The sequence below is a fragment of the Salvelinus fontinalis genome, chromosome 19, assembly GCF_029448725.1.
Source record: "Salvelinus fontinalis isolate EN_2023a chromosome 19, ASM2944872v1, whole genome shotgun sequence".
In the NCBI taxonomy this organism is placed as follows: domain Eukaryota; kingdom Metazoa; phylum Chordata; class Actinopteri; order Salmoniformes; family Salmonidae; genus Salvelinus; species Salvelinus fontinalis.
In genome coordinates this window covers 31,411,567-31,431,964 of record NC_074683.1, presented here as the reverse complement: position 1 = coordinate 31,431,964, position 20,398 = coordinate 31,411,567, and the positions used below count along the sequence as shown (strand labels likewise).

Genomic DNA, 20,398 nt, shown 5'->3' with positions numbered 1-20,398 from the left:
TGTCTGAGTTAATTAAGTCCACATGTATAAAAAACTGCTTGCAGGTCAAATGTAATACACAGTCCTGTCCCAGCCAAGCCTAATGAAAGCAGAATAGGTTCTGAGTCATATGGAGGAAGATAGTGAAAATGTAATGGTTCCAGGTCAAGGAGGACATTTAAAAATCCACTTATGAATAATAGTCACTATGACATTGTTTTTTGTAAAGCCCAACTCCTTGATTGAGAAGTGTTCTCAAATTGTGGCACATTTGTTTCCTCTAGTCCAGTCCATATACTGACCCTGTTGTACTGTTCTTCTTTCTTCCAGGTGTCCTTCAACGTGAGTGTAGATGCCAGAGGCTGCCCCGCTCCAGGTACCCAGCAGAGCTTCACCATCAAGCCTGTGGGCTTCAAGGATCGTCTGGAGGTGTCTGTGGACTACCGCTGTGACTGTGGCTGCACCAACCAGACCCAGGCTAACAGTACCCACTGCAGCTCCATTGGCCAGTACACTTGTGGTATCTGCCGCTGTGACCCGGGCTACCTGGGTGCCCGCTGTGAGTGCCAGGAGGGTGAGGCTGGCAGCATGTACCTGAGCGCCTGCAGGCAGGCTGAGGGGATGCAGATCTGTGGTGGGAGAGGGGAGTGCAGCTGTAACCAGTGCCTCTGCTATGATTCAGAGTTCGGGAAAATCTACGGGAGCTTCTGCGAGTGTGACGACTTCTCCTGCGCCCGACACAAGGGCATCCTGTGCTCGGGTATGTGTATCCTGACAAACAGTAGTGCTTCATACAGTACTTGATATATGTGCAGAAAGAAACCTTGAACAAACCTTCCAAGAGCCTTACATGTGTGGTTATTTAGGGTGTGGTTATTTAGGGTGTGGTTATTTAGGGTGTGGTTATTTAGGGTGTGGTTATTTAGGGTGTTTCTAAGTTCGCTTGTGCTTTCATGATGATGCAAAGTTAATGTTTTACTATCTTTCTCTGGGCTTTGTTTTCTTGGCTTTAACGCTGAGTGCTCTAGAACCCAGGAGAGTTGTGGTGGGTGTGTGCAGGATTCAGGAATACTTTCTAGTACCAGAACCAGAGCTGAAAGATCCATTTTGTGTTCCGTTCTTAACAGAACTATTCTCCTCCGACCACCAACATTCTCCGCATCTTTCTTTCATTATTTTTGTTACCCAGAGCATAAATGTATTCTTTTGATTTAAAGATGCATGCACTGATGTCAACCACAAATGATGTCAAATTTTCTCCATCCTGAAGGTCCTGCTTTATGCCCATGCATTAGATGTCTGTTACGCTGGTCGGCAGGCAGGGTTGCTAGCTGGGCGTATAACTGACTGAGGGACACACTAAACAGGCTGTCCTATTAGATTCCCAGAACATCAGGTCCAGTGCAAGCAGCCTCTGTGCATTTTGGGTCGAGACCTGCTGGATGTTGGCCCAGGCCCCCTGGTTCATACCCAAGCTAACAGCTGTTCCACCAAATCACAGAGAGAGCTTTGTAACAGAGGCCTCGCTCAGTGCTTTGTGTATTCCCAAATACTGTTGTGGTTATACCCAGTTAAAGTGCCTTGTTTAATTTATTCAGCAGAGGCGAATACACAATGGCCATTTGTTGTTTGTCGGTTGGACCATAAGCTGGCCCTCTGGGTAGCATGTTAACTGGGATGGGGGGGGGGGGGGGGGGTAATTTAAATGTTAACAGTCCAGTACGCTCTGTGGCCCCCTACACTCTCTCTGTCACTCTCTCTCACACACACACACACACACACACACACACACACACACACACACACACTTCTCCTCTCTGTTCATGGTTCTCAGTCTATAATGAGTTCCTAATGATTCAGAATGATAGTCCTCTCCCACACTTCTCTGGCATGGTTACTTAATCGCTGAGGAGTATAAACACTAAACGATGTTGTAAAAATATTCTGTGTACCAGCACTGGTCTCCTAAACCCACAGATGGTTATGGGAAGGTTCTGCCTGCTCTGTAGCGAGACCAGTTCTCCTCCTGTTAAATGCTTTAAAACAGCATTGTACACGGTTTAGATTTGTTCCGCTGCGCTGATAAAAGCTAATTTGCTAAGCTGTGTTGTGTTGAGAAGAGCACGCTGGTTTGGATTGAACTGCAGTCAGATCCAGACTGATTAACTGCTGAAAGGCATTCGGCTTGAGGAAATACATTGGTGCGGTGTCCTGGATGGGTTCTCTTTTCTAGCTCAAAGCATTTTCATTCTGCCAGCCTTTACATCATTACAGCGAGGTCTGGAAGTCATCTGGAAGGGAATCTTGTTGTTTTTGAAACAGTACTGCACCACCTTATCAGTATAAAGGAGCAGTAGGTACCAGCCTTACTGATCTGACACCACTATTTGGGCAGAACTCACCCGTGTCGGTATTGAACATTAAATAGGTATTTGTAGGAACCACTGTTAGTATTTTTTAAAAAGCGGCAGGTAGCCTAGTGGTTAGAGTGTTGTGCCGGTAACCGAAAGGTTGCTAGATCAAATCCCTGAGCTGACAAGGTAAAAATCTGTTGTTCTGCCCCTGAACAAGGCAGTTAACCCACTGTTCCTAGGCTGTCATTGTAAATAATAATTTGTTCTTAACTGACTTGCCTAGTTAAATAAAATGAGCGTTCGCAGGTGACGGGCTCGAACTTAAAATCTCTCAAATCAAATTTTATTTATCACATGTGCCGAATACAACAGATGTAGATCTTATCGTGAAATGCTTATTTAGAAGCCCTTGCAGTTCAAGAAATAGAGTTATGCATTTACTAAATAAACAAAAGTTTTTAAAAATCGTAAAATCAAAAAGTAACACAAGAAAATTACATAACAATAACAAGGCTAAATGCAGGGGGTACCGGTACCGAGTCAATGTGCGGGAGTACAGGTTAGTCCAGGTCATTTGTAAAGTGACTATGCATAGATAATTAACAGCGAGTAGCAGCAGTGTAAAAACAAACGGGGTGGGGTGTCAATGTAAATAGTGGCCATTTTCCAGGTGGCCATTTTATTAATTGTACAGCAGTCTTATGGCTTGGGGGTAGAAGCTGTTAAGGAGTCTTTTGGTCCTAGACTTGGTGCTCCAGTAGCAGAGAGAACAGTCTATGACTTGGGTGACTGGAGTGTTTTTTGAGCCTTCCTCTGACCCTACCTAGTATATAGGTCCTGGATGTCAGGAAGCTTGGCCCCAGTGATGCACTGGGCTGCACACAACACTCTGTGTGCAGCCCTTACGGTCAGATGCCAAGCAGTTGCCATACCAGGCGGTGATGCAACTGATCAGGATGCTCTCGATGGTGCAGCTATAGGATCTGGGGACCCATGCCAAATCTTCTCAGTCTCCTGAACGCAGTCGTGGGTGAACAGGGAGTACAGGAGGGGCCTAAGCACGCACCCCTGAGGGGCCCCAGTGTTGAGACACATCGTGGCAGATGTGTTGTTGCCTACCATTCATTCAATCAATCAATCAAATTTATTTATAAAGCCCTTCTTACATCAGCTGATGTAACAAAGTGCTGTACAAAAACCCAGCCTGAAACCCCAAACAGCAAGCAATGCAGGTGTAGAAGCACGGTGGCTAGGAAAAACTCCCTAGAAAGGCCGGAACCTAGGAAGAATCCCAGAGAGAGAGAGAGAGAGAGAGACAGACACACCCACCCCGGACAGGAAGATCACGTCAGTGACTCAACCCACTCAAGTGACGTACCCTCTCAACCCACTCAAGTTTTTTTCCCTTTGGTTGCATGTGACATGATGGTAGAAAATTAGGTAAAACAGATTTAAGGTTGCCTGCAATAAAGTCCCCGGCCACTAGGAGCGCCGCTTCTGGATGAGCATTTTCTTGTTTGCTTATGGCCTTATACAGCTCGGTAAGTGCTGTCTTAGTGCCAGCATCGGTTTGTGGTGGTAAATAGATGGCTACGAATAATACAAATGAGAACTCTCTTGGTAGAGAGTGTGGTCTACAGCTTATCATAAGCTACTCTACCTCAGGCGAGCAATACCTCGAGACTTCTTTAGTATTAGACATTGCGCACCAGCAGTTATTGACAAATAGACACACACCCCCGCCCCTCGTCTTATCAGATTTAGCTGCTCTGTCCTGCCGATGCACCGAGGAGCCAGCCAGCGTCGTTTAGCCATGTCTCTGTGAAACATAACATATTACACTTTTTAATGTCCCGTTGGTAGGATAGTCTTAATCCTAGATCGTCCAATTTGTTTACCAATGATTGCACGTTGGCCAATAATACGGAGGGTAGTGGTGGTTTACCTACTCATCTTCAAATTCTTACAATGCACCCCGCCCTCCTCCCCCTTTTTCTCTGTCTTTCGCTATTCTGATTTGCAGAAGCTATTTTCGGTCATAAGAGACTGTACTGTAGCAGCAACAGTATGTACAAAATGAGTTACAAACAATGCGAAATAATAGCACATTTGGTTAGGAGCCCGTAAAACGGCAGCCTCCCCCCTCAGCGCCTCTCCAATTCTTTGAGATTAGTGCAATGAAGGCGAGGAAATTAGGAAAGGACAGAGTGTTTAGACCATTGATAAAGGGCGAATGACACCAGCATACTTGCCCTCCTCAGGGTTTAGACCTACAGGAGGACCTACAGGAGGCTGTTGGGGTCAGGGGTTAGAGAGCAGACCTACAGGAGGATGTGGGGGTCAGGGTTTAGAGAGCAGACCTACAGGAGGATGTGGGGGTCAGGGTTTAGAGAGCAGACCTACAGGAGGATGTGGGGGGTCAGGGTTTAGAGAGCAGACCTACAGGAGGCTGTTGGGGTCAGGGTTTAGAGAGCAGACCTACAGGAGGATGTGGGGGTCAGGGTTTAGAGAGCAGACCTTCAGGAGGATGTGGGGGTCAGGGGTTAGAGAGCAGACCTACAGGAGGCTGTTGGGGTCAGGGGTTAGAGAGCAGACCTACAGGAGGATGTGGGGGTCAGGGGTTAGAGAGCAGACCTACAGGAGGATGTGGGGGTCAGGGTTTAGAGAGCAGACCTACAGGAGGATGTGGGGGGTCAGGGGTTAGAGAGCAGACCTACAGGAGGATGTGGGGGTCAGGGTTTAGAGAGCAGACTTACAGGAGGCTGTTGGGGTCAGGGGTTAGAGAGCAGACCTACAGGAGGATGTGGGGGGTCAGGGGTTAGAGAGCAGACCTACAGGAGGATGTGGGGGGTCAGGGGTTAGAGAGCAGACCTACAGGAGGATGTGGGGGTCAGGGTTTAGAGAGCAGACCTACAGGAGGCTGTTGGGGTCAGGGGTTAGAGAGCAGACCTACAGGAGGATGTGGGGGTCAGGGTTTAGAGAGCAGACCTACAGGAGGATGTGGGGGTCAGGGTTTAGAGAGCAGACCTACAGGAGGATGTGGGGGTCAGGGTTTAGAGAGCAGACCAACAGGAAGATGTGGGGGTCAGGGGTTAGAGAGCAGACCTACAGGAGGCTGTTGGGGTCAGGGGTTAGAGAGCAGACCTACAGGAGGATGTGGGGGTCAGGGGTTAGAGAGCAGACCTACAGGAGGATGTGGGGGTCAGGGTTTAGAGAGCAGACCTACAGGAGGCTGTTGGGGTCAGGGGTTAGAGAGCAGACCTACAGGAGGATGTGGGGGTCAGGGTTTAGAGAGCAGACCTACAGGAGGATGTGGGGGTCAGGGTTTAGAGAGCAGACCTACAGGAGGATGTGGGGGTCAGGGTTTAGAGAGCAGACCAACAGGAAGATGTGGGGGTCAGGGGTTAGAGAGCAGACCTACAGGAGGCTGTTGGGGTCAGGGGTTAGAGAGCAGACCTACAGGAGGATGTGGGGGTCAGGGGTTAGAGAGCAGACCTACAGGAGGCTGTTGGGGTCAGGGGTTAGAGAGCAGACCTACAGGAGGATGTGGGGGTCAGGGTTTAGAGAGCAGACCTACAGGAGGATGTGGGGGTCAGGGTTTAGAGAGCAGACCTACAGGAGGATGTGGGGGTCAGGGTTTAGAGAGCAGACCTACAGGAGGATGTGGGGGTCAGGGTTTAGAGAGCAGACCTACAGGAGGATGTGGGGGTCAGGGTTTAGAGAGCAGACCAACAGGAAGATGTGGGGGTCAGGGTTTAGAGAGCAGACCTACAGGAGGATGTGGGGGTCAGGGTTTAGAGAGCAGACCTACAGGAGGATGTGGGGGTCAGGGGTTAGAGAGCAGACCTACAGGAGGATGTGGGGGTCAGGGTTTAGAGAGCAGACCTACAGGAGGATGTGGGGGTCAGGGTTTAGAGAGCAGACCTACAGGAGGATGTGGGGGTCAGGGGTTAGAGAGCAGACCTACAGGAGGATGTGGGGGTCAGGGTTTAGAGAGCAGACCTTCAGGAGGATGTGGGGGTCAGGGTTTAGAGAGCAGACCTACAGGAGGCTGTTGGGGTCAGGGTTTAGAGAGCAGACCTACAGGAGGATGTGGGCGTCATGGTTTAGAGAGCAGACCTTCAGGAGGATGTGGGGGTCAGGGTTTAGAGAGCAGACCTACAGGAGGCTGTTGGGGTCAGGGTTTAGAGAGCAGACCTACAGGAGGATGTGGGGGTCAGGGTTTAGAGAGCAGACCTTCAGGAGGATGTGGGGGTCAGGGTTTAGAGAGCAGACCTACAGGAGGATGTGGGGGTCAGGGTTTAGAGAGCAGACCTACAGGAGGATGTGGGGGTCAGGGTTTAGAGAGCAGACCTACAGGAGGATGTGGGGGTCAGGGTTTAGAGAGCAGACCTTCAGGAGGATGTGGGGGTCAGGGTTTAGAGCAGACTTACAGGAGGATGTGGGGGTCAGGGTTTAGAGAGCAGACCTACAGGAGGATGTGGGGGTCAGGGTTTAGAGAGCAGACCTTCAGGAGGATGTGGGGGTCAGGGTTTAGAGAGCAGACCTACAGGAGGATGTGGGGGTCATGGTTTAGAGAGCAGACCTTCAGGAGGATGTGGGGGTCAGGGTTTAGAGCAGACTTACAGGTGGCCAAGCGGATCGAGTTAGCAGCCAGGACTACATTAGGAAGGGGAAGCAGCTCCTCCTCTCTAGGGCCTAGACCATCTTCCCTCTCTTTGACTCTTCCCTCCTTCACTCACATTTAAAGTCATTTAGCAGACGCTCTTATCCAGAGCGACTTACAAATTGGAAAGTTCATACATATTCATCCTGGTCCCCCCATGGGAATTGAACCCTGGTCCCCCGTGGGAATTGAACCCACAACCCTGGCGTTGCAAGCGCCATGCTCTACCAACTGAGCCACACGGGACCACTCCCTCCGTTTGATGTGACTACTGTGTCACTGGGCCAAAAGGCATGCCAGGACCAGGCCAGAACCCTTCCTGCAAGGGGATTGGTTCCTGCTTACGCAATAAAAGACAGCTGTGGAGTAAGACAGAAGTGGACCCAGCTCTGAGGTTGTACCGTAGTAGTTTTTTAAACAGAAATGTTTTACTGCTATTTTAAAAACAAAGATACCTGACTCTGCCAACCTGTACCATCTTCTATTTGTGTTTCTGGAATGTTGTTATAAACAGTAATTGAGCTTTTACCTACACTATTTCATTATCTATTGTCACTGTAAAGTGACTTTTCATGATCCTGGTTTATGTTTTTGGATATGTTGTTTCTTTCTGCTCCTGGATAGCCTCTTGATCTTGTTTGCCCTGGCCGTCTCTGAGTAGAGTGTGAGTGAGGATGACAGACTGGCGGAGGCCAGGCGTGCTCCACACCCAGCGGTTGCTGTTGTCATGTCTGTGCTGCCTGGTGCTGGTGCTTTGGGGATGCAAGGTAGTGCCAAGCCAAACCTCCATAGTGCCTAGCCGCCTACACAGTTGTGCTTTCTGGCCAGTGACTGTCAGCTCTAAAACCCTGAACCAATTTCACCCACATAAAACCCATTATTCAATCAACTGGTGTATGTAATGTAGTTGGCAATGGTTCAATGCAATATTTCAAGGACTTTGCTTGAATGGAAGATTTGAGTTGGTAGGGGTGGTTCAGGTGAGGTGTGTGGAGATGTTTATTCACTAAGTTCCACCTTACCCTCTGATAGGATAGAGGGAATTTTCACAATATTTATGTACGGAACTAACGGTAAGTTCCTAGAGCGTAAGAAGCTAGGGGTTGGACAAGGTTGACCTTGTGATACTGAGCACACATTGAAAGAATATCTTATGACTGTGCAAGGACAGCCCTGTTCTTTGTGACTTTGTGAGTGGCCTGTAGAACGGGGTCAGGTCAGGGGCATTAATCTGCCTCTAAAGTTACTTTGACTGACAGGAGCAACGATGGGGCAGGGGTGGTGTCAGTACCCTCTTATGGGGCCGCACTGTGTTGTGTGTGTGTTGGTTCTGCTGATCTGTGCTCTCGAGATTAATGGTCTATGTATTTCTCTGTATTCACATGCAATCTAACCTTGGTGTCTTCTGAGGCCTGTGCTGAGTCTGTCAGGATAATGAAGTGTAGACAGATGTGTACGGTATGGATATAATTAGTCTCTGTACTGTATCACTTACAGTAAAGCGACAACCAATGGGGGGGGGGTGTAAAATAGATGCCAAGAGGGAGTTAAAAGATGTTCATTGAGGCAATGGTAGACTTTCTTAGCTTCTTTCTGTGCATGCATGGATCAGCTAAGTCTGTGTGTGATAGCCATTGGCTGCCTTTGACAAGGCCTGTCTCAGTACACCTAGACGCTGTAGTCTTCTGCTCTGTCACATCTACAGCAGGTTCTCAGTAACAATCTAACTGCTCAATAGCACAAAATGCCAGGAATAGCTTGGCTTCGTTTCCAGACTTTCCAGACCGCAAACCCTTTCTCTCCATAAATCGGCAGCCTCGGATTCTTGTAGAAGCTGTGTAGAGATGGAGGACAAACAGTAAATGGGAACGTGTTTGTTTATTTGTGTGTGTGCGAGTGCGCCTGTGTGTGACCCTCTGCCTGGCACGACCGTGACTGTGCCTTACTGAAATGAGAGCATCTGGCCAACTTCCAATCCCTCTCTGACATGGTTAGCCTATTTGAAAAAATAGTTATCCTAGCTTGTAACTAGTCCAATGTTTGCAAAACATTTAGCACACGCAAGCACTTTGGTTTTATTGCTTGACGTGTCAAAATGATCCTTTATCCTACAGCTTCTCCTATTCTCCTCCTCAGCCAGACACTTCCAGAGCTTTGTGTGAAGGAACTATCTGCAAAGACAGGATTCTGAGATCAAATTGTATTTGTCACATGCACCGAATACAACAGGTGTAGTAGACCTTACCGTGAAATGCCGAATACAACAGGTGTAGTAGACCTTACCGTGAAATGCCGAATACAACAGGTGTAGTAGACCTTACCGTGAAATGCCGAATACAACAGGTGTAGTAGACCTTACCGTGAAATGCTGAATACAACAGGTGTAGTAAACCTTAACGTGAAATGCCGAATACAACAGGTGTAGTAGACCTTACCGTGAAATGCTGAATACAACAGGTGTAGTAGACCTTACCGTGAAATGCCGAATACAACAGGTGTAGTAGACCTTACCGTGAAATGCTGAATACAACAGGTGTAGTAGACCTTACCGTGAAATGCCGAATACAACAGGTGTAATAGACCTTACCGTGAAATGCTGAATACAACAGGTGTAGTATACCTTACCGTGAAATGCCGAATACAACAGATGTAGTAGACTTTACCGTGAAATGCTGAATATAACAGGTGTAGTAGACCTTACCGTGAAATGCCGAATACAACAGGTGTAGTAGACCTTACCGTGAAATGCTGAATACAACAGGTGTAGTAGACCTTACCGTGAAATGCTGAATACAACAGGTGTAGTAGACCTTACCGTGAAATGCTGAATACAACAGGTGTAGTAGACCTTACCGTGAAATGCCGAATACAACAGGTGTAGTAGACCTTACCGTGAAATGCCGAATACAACAGGTGTAGTAGACCTTACCGTGAAATGCTGAATACAACAGGTGCAGTAGACCTTACCGTGAAATGCTGAATACCACAGGTGTAGTAGACCTTACCGTGAAATGCCGAATACAACAGGTGTAGTAGACCTTACCGTGAAATGCCGAATACAACAGGTGTAGTAGACCTTACCGTGAAATGCCGAACACAACAGGTGTAGTAGACCTTACCGTGAAATGCCGAATACAACAGGTGTAGTAGACCTTACCGTGAAATGCTGAATACAACAGGTGTAGTAGACCTTACCGTGAAATGCCGAATACAACAGGTGTAGTAGACCTTACCGTGAAATGCTTACTTACAAGCCCTTAACCAACAATGCAGTTCTAGGAAAATAGAGTTAAGAAAATATTTACCAAATAAAGTAAATGATTTGCTTTAAAGTTCCGAATCCTCATTGTTTTGAATGTTGTCAACAATTAGTATGTTGTATTGTTTTGAACTTAACAACATGAATTGGGGAATTTAGAGTACTATAAAAGTAGAGAACATTCAACTGAACAAGGCTATCAGTAACTACATTTCAACAAAAATGCAGATAGTTGTCTAGTTAAATAAAAAATAAAAGAACCTTATAGTCCCAAGCTCTATTAAAAAGACTACAGACATGCTAAACACCATCTGTGGGGTGGTGCCAGAGGCATAAGGGGTACAGTAAGATCCAGTAACCCATAAGCAGAGAGGTAGTAGTTTGGGTTTTATCTACCTGCCTAGGGACTACTGTTGAAAATTAGCTGGCTGGCTAAATCCGGCACATTCACAGAAAGTATTAATATGTATTGTCGTAATGCTGTCTGATCTAGTCTGTATGAAAAGCATTCAGCGATATACAGTGGGATTAGTGTGGTAGTCCAAAAAGAACAGGCCTAACTAGAACAAAGCTAATACCAGTACTCAAGATGTCCCAATCACCATCATGATTTGTAACTCCTGCTAATACCAACTGTAGCACCTACTCTTTCTGTAGTAGTAGTCGTCTGATTTCATTCAATCACTTTTGTTTTTGATTGGAACATAGTTTGAGCAGGATCTGAGTTTCTACAAGGCTAAAGCAGAAGTTCATTAAACATTTTGGCACAGCTGTGGAGTCAATTAGTGCTTTATTTGTTGTAAATTGAACACACAGCAATTAGTAGTCAATCTGTTTTGGGTTAAAGCTTGACAACATGTAAACTACAGAGCTCAGCAAAGAGCTGTGAGCACAAACGTGCCTAACATATTGCTGTACGTATGTGTGTGTTTGATTGTTTTGTCCCTTACCCAGTGCCTCCCTCCCCTCTCCCTTGCTAGGCCCCTGAAACTCCCTCATCCCCTCCCAACCCCCCTCAAACCTGACTGAACCTGATCAGGATAAAGAGCCATACTCCCTCAGGATTGTTGTTTCTCCACTCTCTCCTTTAACTATAGATACAATAGAAGCCACTCTCCTCCCGTGCCTGCTGTGTTTGGGGCTGGTCTTGCCTCTTAGAAATACCTAAAATACAAGGATCTCCCTCTCAACCCCCCATGCCTGTCATGTAGTAAAGAACCCCAAAAGCAGTGCAGGTGTTGCTGCTGGAAACCTACAGCTCTCTCTCTCTCTGCACCATCTGGGTGTATTTGATGAGTGGTACTCCAAGACTTGCATCCCAAATGACAGTGTATTCCCTATGTAGTGCACTACTTTTGACCAGGGCCCGGACGCACCCCACGACTCGTGTGCTGCTTAGAGGAGAGTCTCTCTGAAATATGCAGTGAAATGTGACACAGGAAAAGGGGCCAGATCTCTTCTCAGAGCTTCTCTTTAGTCCATTGTTCTGCTTTAGTAGGTAGAGGGTTAACCGCTGCTGCTGCTGCAGGCCCTCTCTGTACACATCAAACACTGTGGCCCACAGGGCATGTAGGCTACTTCCACGTCACGGCAAGGATCTGAGGTTACTGCCCCTAGGCCAGGCAGAAAGCAGAATAGTGGTTTTTGGACAGACAGGAAGCAGAATAGTGTAGTTTTAGGACAGACCGGAAGCAGAATAGTGTAGTTATAGGACAGACCGGAAGCAGAATAGTGTAGTTATAGGACAGACCGGAAGCAGAATCGTGTAGTTATAGGACAGACCGGAAGCAGAATAGTGTAGTTATAGGACAGACCGGAAGCAGAATAGTGTAGTTATAGGACAGACCGGAAGCAGAATAGTGCAGTTATAGGACAGACAGGAAGCAGAATAGTGTAGTTATAGGACAGACCGGAAGCAGAATAGTGTAGTTATAGGACAGACCGGAAGCAGAATAGTGTAGTTATAGGACAGACCGGAAGCAGAATAGTGTAGTTATAGGACAGACCGGAAGTGTAGTTATAGGACAGACCGGAAGCAGAATAGTGTAGTTATAGGACAGACCGGAAGCAGAATAGTGTAGTTATAGGACAGACCGGAAGCAGAATAGTGTAGTTATAGGACAGACCGGAAGCAGAATCGTGTAGTTATAGGACATACCGGAAGCAGAATAGTGTAGTTATAGGACAGACTGGAAGCAGAATAGTGTAGTTATAGGACAGACAGGAAGCAGAATAGTGTAGTTATAGGACAGACAGGAAGCAGAATAGTGTAGTTATAGGACAGACCGGAAGCAGAATAGTGTAGTTATAGGACAGACAGGAAGCAGAATAGTGTAGTTATAGGACAGACAGGAAGCAGAATAGTGTAGTTATAGGACAGACCGGAAGCAGAATAGTGTAGTTATAGGACAGACCGGAAGCAGAATAGTGTAGTTATAGGACAGACTGGAAGCAGAATAGTGTAGTTATAGGACAGACAGGAAGCAGAATAGTGTAGTTATAGGACAGACCGGAAGCAGAATAGTGTAGTTATAGGACAGACCGGAAGTGTAGTTATAGGACAGACCGGAAGCAGAATAGTGTAGTTATAGGACAGACCGGAAGCAGAATAGTGTAGTTATAGGACAGACCGGAAGCAGAATAGTGTAGTTATAGGACAGACCGGAAGCAGAATCGTGTAGTTATAGGACATACCGGAAGCAGAATAGTGTAGTTATAGGACAGACTGGAAGCAGAATAGTGTAGTTATAGGACAGACAGGAAGCAGAATAGTGTAGTTATAGGACAGACAGGAAGCAGAATAGTGTAGTTATAGGACAGACCGGAAGCAGAATAGTGTAGTTATAGGACAGACAGGAAGCAGAATAGTGTAGTTATAGGACAGACAGGAAGCAGAATAGTGTAGTTATAGGACAGACCGGAAGCAGAATAGTGTAGTTATAGGACAGACCGGAAGCAGAATAGTGTAGTTATAGGACAGACTGGAAGCAGAATAGTGTAGTTATAGGACAGACAGGAAGCAGAATAGTGTAGTTATAGGACAGACCGGAAGCAGAATAGTGTAGTTATAGGACAGACCGGAAGCAGAATAGTGTAGTTATAGGACAGACCGGAAGCAGAATCGTGTAGTTATAGGACAGACCGGAAGCAGAATCGTGTAGTTATAGGACAGACCGGAAGCAGAATAGTGTAGTTAAAGGACAGACCGGAAGCAGAATAGTGCAGTTATAGGACAGACCGGAAGCAGAATAGTGTAGTTATAGGACAGACAGGAAGCAGAATAGTGTGGTTATAGGACAGACCGGAAGCAGAATAGTGTAGTTATAGGACAGACCGGAAGCAGAATCGTGTAGTTATAGGACAGACCGGAAGCAGAATAGTGCAGTTATAGGACAGACCGGAAGCAGAATCGTGTAGTTATAGGACAGACCGGAAGCAGAATAGTGCAGTTATAGGACAGACCGGAAGCAGAATAGTGTAGTTATAGGACAGACCGGAAGCAGAATAGTTTAGTTATAGGACAGACCGGAAGCAGAATAGTGTAGTTATAGGACATACCGGAAGCAGAATAGTGTAGTTATAGGACAGACCGGAAGCAGAATAGTGTAGTTATAGGACAGACAGGAAGCAGAATAGTGTAGTTATAGGACAGACAGGAAGCAGAATAGTGTAGTTATAGGACAGACAGGAAGCAGAATAGTGTAGTTATAGGACAGACAGGAAGCAGAATAGTGTAGTTATAGGACAGACAGGAAGCAGAATAGTGTAGTTATAGGACAGACAGGAAGCAGAATAGTGTAGTTATAGGACAGACCGGAAGCAGAATAGTGTAGTTATAGGACAGACCGGAAGCAGAATAGTGTAGTTATAGGACAGACAGGAAGCAGAATAGTGTAGTTATAGGACAGACCGGAAGCAGAATAGTGTAGTTATAGGACAGAACGGAAGCAGAATAGTGCAGTTATAGGACAGACAGGAAGCAGAATAGTGTATTTATATCAACCCAAACCATCACACTCCTCCTTTTCTCTGGATATATGTAATTGTACAACAAATGGCTGTCATGTCTACCTCTTTGTAGATACATGTATGCAGCTGTGATTACCTTGGCTATCAAAGGGCATTGTTATTATCATATTCATGATATCGGCTGTTCCTACTGTACATTATTTGTTAGATAGATTGACAATAACTTTTAATAAGTGTGTACACTGAGTGTACAAAACATTAGGAACACCTTCCTATTATTGAGTAGCACTCCCTTTTGCCTTCAGAACAGCCTCAATTCGTTGGGGCATGAACTCTACAAGTTTTCGAAAGCATTCAACAGGGATGCTGGCCCATGTTGACTCCAGTGCTTCCCACAGTTGTGTTAAGTTGGCTGGACGGCCTTTGTGTGGTGGACCGTTCTTGATACACATGGGAAACTGTTGAGTGTTAAAAACCCAGCAGCGTTGCAGTTCTTGACACAAACCGGTGTGCCTGGCACCTACTACCATACCCTGTTCAAAGGGACTTAAATATTTTGTCTTGCCCATTCACCCTCTGAATGGCACACAATCAATGTATCAGTTGTCTCAAGGCTTAAACATCCTTCTTTAACCTGTCTCCTCACCTTCATATACACTGATTGAAGTGGATGTAACAGGGGACATCAATAAGGGATCATAGCTTTCACCTGGATTCACCTGGTCAGTCTGTCATGGAAAGAGCAGGTGTTCCTAATGTTTTGTACACTCGGTGTATACGTCATCTGAGGGATTTTTGTGATAATTCTAGTTGCTTGTAATGGACTTCAAATTATGATTTCAGCCCTTTCTTAGACAAGGTTATTTCACGAGAGGAATTATCTTGTCACGACTTCCGCTGAAATCGGCTCCTCTCCTTGTTCGGGCGGTGTTCGGCGATCGACGTCACTGGCTTTCTAGCCATCGCCGCTCCCTTTTTCATACTTCCACTTGTTTTTGTTCTTGTTCCATACACACCTGGTTTTCAGTCCCTAATCACACTGCATGTATTTAGTCCTCTGTTCCCCTCCATGTCTTTGTGTGAAATTGTTTGATGTATGTGGGTATTGTCACGCGCTATACTTTTGGTTTATGTTCTGTGTTTTGGGCACGTTTATGTTCTTATGTGCTTTCATTTGGACCGGAATAAAAAGTGTGCCTATTAACCACACTCTGCTCTCCTGCACCTGACTTCGCCTCCCGTAGACACGTAACATATCTCCTATGGCATGTCACTAAACTGTCATTTGTAATACAGTATAACAGGTCACTGTTATACAGGTCACTGTTATATCACAACAATTCACAAAACATTTGCACCTGAGCAAAGTCAGTAACTTTACGTTCTCCCCGAACCTCAGGTGGGAAGAGTTCACAGTATTTGCTTTTGTGGGCTCAACGCATGTTTTGAAAACGTATTCTAAACTCTACTATCTTTATGACGTGGCAGTATTCTGGGTGGTGCCTCAGCCCTCATAAGTCGTCACAGGTTCAACCCATGGATCTGGACTCTTAAATAGTACTCTATTGCTTGGAAGAAGATGAAAAAACACAGCTTTGTAAATGGTACTCTTGGAGTTCTATGGCACCTCAGATCCACAGACCCTCAGATCCACAGACCCTCAGGTCCACAGACCCTCAGACCTCAGATCCACAGACCCTCAGATCCACAGACCCTCAGACCTCAGATCCACAGACCTCAGATCCACAGACCCTCAGATCCACAGACCCTCAGATCCACAGACCCTCAGACCCTCAGATCCACAGACCCTCAGATCCACAGACCCTCAGATCCACAGACCCTCAGATCCACAGACCCTCAGATCCACAGACCCTCAGACCTCAGATCCACAGACCTCAGATCCACAGACCCTCAGATCCACAGACCCTCAGATCCACAGACCCTCAGATCCTCAGATCCACAGATCCTCAGATCCACAGACCCTCAGATCCACAGACCCTCAGATCCACAGACCCTCAGATCTACAGACCCTCAGATCCACAGACCCTCAGACCCTCAGATCCACAGACCCTCAGATCCACAGACCCTCAGATCCCCTAGCATACAGGTAGGCCGTATGATCCTGCAACTCCCTAGCATACAGGTAAGCCGTATGATCCTGCAACTCCCTAGCATACAGGTAGGCTGTATGATCCTGCAACTCCCTAGCATACAGGTAGGCTGTATGATCCTGCAACTCCCTAGCATACAGGTAGGCCGTATGATCCTGCAACTCCCTAGCATACAGGTAGGCTGTATGATCCTGCAACTCCCTAGCATACAGGTAGGCTGTATGATCCTGCAACTCCCTAGCATACAGGTAGGCTGTATGATCCTGCAACTCCCTAGCATACAGGTAGGCTGTATGATCCTGCAACTCCCTAGCATACAGGTAGGCCGTATGATCCTGCAACTCCCTAGCATACAGGTAGGCTGTATGATCCTGCAACTCCCTAGCATACAGGTAGGCCGTATGATCCTGCAACTCCCTAGCATACAGGTAGGCTGTATGATCCTGCATGATCTGAACTCTAGAGAAGTGACAGTGTGACATGATATCCCTAGTTGATATTGACTACTAACATGAATGACTTTCAGCTCAAAATGCAGGTCTAAAACGCTATTTATTTATCTTGCATTTTTGAAAATGCATCACAATTTATGGCTTTAATGACATGCTACATTTGTGCAGAGATTGTAGACACATATTCGTCCTGTGCGCGTGTTCATGCAAGCTTTGAACAACACCTGTTTTATATGTTGCGGGTTAAAATGTTTGTGAACCACTGCGCTTGCATACAGATTGCTGATTTGCTGTACAGCTATAACATCGGGTGCAGCGCAAATGTCAAGTTGTAGGGAGAGAGAGGATTGCCATCAATAAATATATAATTCATAAATATTTCACACATATTCCAGAAATCTAGTGACTATATTTTCTGAAGTTTTTGCTGATGAGCACCAAAGCTTGGCTCAGCATACAAGAGGCAGCTTGTCGTGGCCTGCATACTTGCTCAACACACATTTTTCTGTTGAGGTCTGTGTTAGTGTTATCCTCTGAGAGAGAAGAGGGGCGCAGATGTTCCAGTTGTCTTCATTTATCTCTGGAAGTCCAATAACTCGTTGTACTGGTGTAGCAGGTAGTCTTGCGGTTAAGAGCGTTGTGCCAGTAACCGAAAAGTCTCTGGTTCTCAGAGCTGACAAGGTGAGAAATCTGTCAATGTGAGAAATCTGTCGGTACCCTTGAGCAAAGCATTTAACCCAAATTGCTCTGGATAAGAGCGTCTGCTAAATGACTGAAATGTAAAAAATACAAATGTACTGAACAAACGTCGGAGCAGAGTCAAACACATCAATACATTGGAGCTCAGTCTGCAGCATATGGGAGGAATTTGGAAGGTAGCTAGTCTATATAAAGCAGGTGAATTGAGCCAACTGTGTGGTAGGGAACAGTCCCTAACCACCACCACAGTACTCTGCCTCTAGTGTGTCACAGCTGGATCCACACACAGTGTCCTTGGTAACTGAGAAAGTTAGGTCCCCCTATAGCTCCTTCCTGGGCCCTTGATTAGGGATATTTCAGACATTGTTTACATTTGAGCCTGTGTGTGTTTCTATGAGGATCATCGGTCGACCTTGGCAGTGCCTCTTCTGCCTCTTCTGGTTTCAGGCAGTGAGCTGTTGAAGATGCATTGCCCTATGTTGCGCAGTTGAAGAAGCGTTGCCCTATGTTGCGCAGTTGAAGAAGCGTTGGCCTATGTTGCGCAGTTAAAGAAGCGTTGGCCTATGTTGCGCAGTTGAAGAAGCGTTGCTTTATGTTGCGCAGTTAAAGAAGCGTTGCCCTATGTTGCGCAGTTAAAGAAGCGTTGGCCTATGTTGCGCAGTTAAAGAAGCGTTGGCCTATGTTGCGCAGTTGAAGAAGCGTTGCTTTATGTTGCGCAGTTGAAGAAGCGTTGGCCTATGTTGCGCAGTTAAAGAAGCGTTGGCCTATGTTGCGCAGTTGAAGAAGCGTTGCTTTATGTTGCGCAGTTGAAGAAGCGTTGGCCTATGTTGCGCAGTTGAAGAAGCGTTGGCCTATGTTGCGCAGTTGAAGAAGCGTTGGCCTATGTTGCGCAGTTAAAGAAGCGTTGCCCTATGTTGCGCAGTTGAAGAAGCGTTGGCCTATGTTACGCTTTTGAAGAAGCGTTGCCCTATGTTGCGCAGTTAAAGAAGCGTTGCCCTATGTTGCGCAGTTAAAGAAGCGTTGGCCTATGTTGCGCAGTTGAAGAAGCGTTGCCCTATGTTGCGCAGTTGAAGAAGTGTTGGCCTATGTTGCGCAGTGGAAGAAGCGTTGGCCTATGTTACGCTTTTGAAGAAGCGTTGCTTTATGTTGCGCAGTTGAAGAAGCGTTGGCCTATGTTGCGCAGTTGAAGAAGCGTTGCCCTATGTTGCGCAGTTGAAGAAGCGTTGGCCTATGTTGCGCAGTTGAAGAAGCGTTGGCCTATGTTGCGCAGTTGAAGAAGCGTTGGCCTATGTTGCGCAGTTGAAGAAGCGTTGGCCTATGTTGCGCAGTTGAAGAAGCGTTGCCCTATGTTGCGCAGTTGAAGAAGCGTTGGCCTATGTTACGCTTTTGAAGAAGCGTTGCCCTATGTTGCGCAGTTGAAGAAGCGTTGGCCTATGTTGCGCAGTTGAAGAAGCGTTGCCCTATGTTGCGCAGTTGAAGAAGCGTTGCCCTATGTTGCGCAGTTGAAGAAGCGTTGCCCTATGTTGCGCAGTTGAAGAAGCGTTGGCCTATGTTGCGCAGTGGAAGAAGCGTTGGCCTATGTTACGCTTTTGAAGAAGCGTTGCTTTATGTTGCGCAGTTGAAGAAGCGTTGCGCTGTTGTAGAAACGGATGCTGACAGTAGAGCAGATGTGCTGTTGACAACACCTGGCTGACTATCTCACAGACACACACACACAGTCTTGTACAGCTAACCTTGTGGGGACACACAATTCAGTCCCATTCAAAATCCTATTTTCCCTAACCCCTAAATTGTACCCTAACCCTAAAACTAGCCCCAGCTCCTAACCCTAAAACTAGCCCTAGCTCCTAACCCTAAAACTAGCCCTAGCTCCTAACCCTAACCCTAAAAGTAGCCCTAGCTCCTAACCCTAAAAGTAGCCCTAGCTCCTAACCCTAACCCTAAAAGTAGCCCTAGCTCCTAACCCTAAAAGTAGCCCTAGCTCCTAACCCTAGCCCTTAACGTAATTCTAACACTAATTCTAACCTTAACCATGAACCCCCTAGAAATAGCATTTGACCTCGTGGGCACTAACAAAATGTCCCCAGTTGGTCAAATTGTAGTCCCCACAAGAATAGATAAACAAGTACACGCACGCACGCACGCACGCACGCACGCACGCACGCACACACACACACACACACACACACACACACACACACACACACACTCTCCTGGCAGTGCCTCAAGTCTGGTGTAACAGACAGACACACTGCTGCCTTCCCTCTCACTGACGGAGAGCATTAGCTTCTCCCAGGCCCAGCCATAGTCCTCTCTCTGTTAAACTAGGCTATAGCAACACGCTGGATCACCCACTCACAGCCCTGTCATAACACAGTGGACATCACACATTCCTCTCAACTTGGTCTGTGTTTTCCTTTGTCTCCAAGTCACACCATCCACAGATTCTACTTATTTCTCCACCGCTGTCTGTCTCAGAGCATGAGTATAAGTACTTTTTTTTTATTTCTGTGATGTTTAAGATGTTCCACTTCGTGTCATAGTACACAGCAAGGAGGATTTGACCTCAAAAACAGTTAATCTCATTTGGTATTTTCCCTATGCTGAAACTGGATGTCATTTATTACCATTCCCCCTCTCCTCAAGTTAGCTTTTTCTCTCCCAATGTAGCAACATCAAATATGAGCAGCACTGACCTTGAGGTGTTGGGAGGCAGACGGTACAAATACTCCCTGTGTGTTATTTCTGACTGTGTAATCTAGGGCACTGCTGCCTGCCTGCTACACTGCTGCCTGCCTGCTACACTGCTGCCTGCCTGCTCAAGTAGCAGGGGGGTTGGCAACTGGCTACTCAGAAGGAGCCGTTAGACTGTATACAGACTGTATCGTGCCTTATTCAGACCAGACTCA

At 46.6% G+C, this 20,398-nt stretch overlaps 1 protein-coding gene across 2 annotated transcripts in view; it reads left to right on the top strand.

Moving 5' to 3' along the window:
* LOC129816608 (integrin beta-5-like) overlaps positions 1-20,398 on the top strand; it is a 98,523-nt gene that overhangs the window by 31,071 nt on the left and 47,054 nt on the right. For both annotated transcript variants that reach the window (XM_055871301.1, XM_055871300.1), the window contains exon 10: positions 310-739. In XM_055871301.1, the coding sequence (XP_055727276.1) occupies positions 310-739 (430 nt within the window). The remainder of the gene's footprint in view (positions 1-309; positions 740-20,398) is intronic.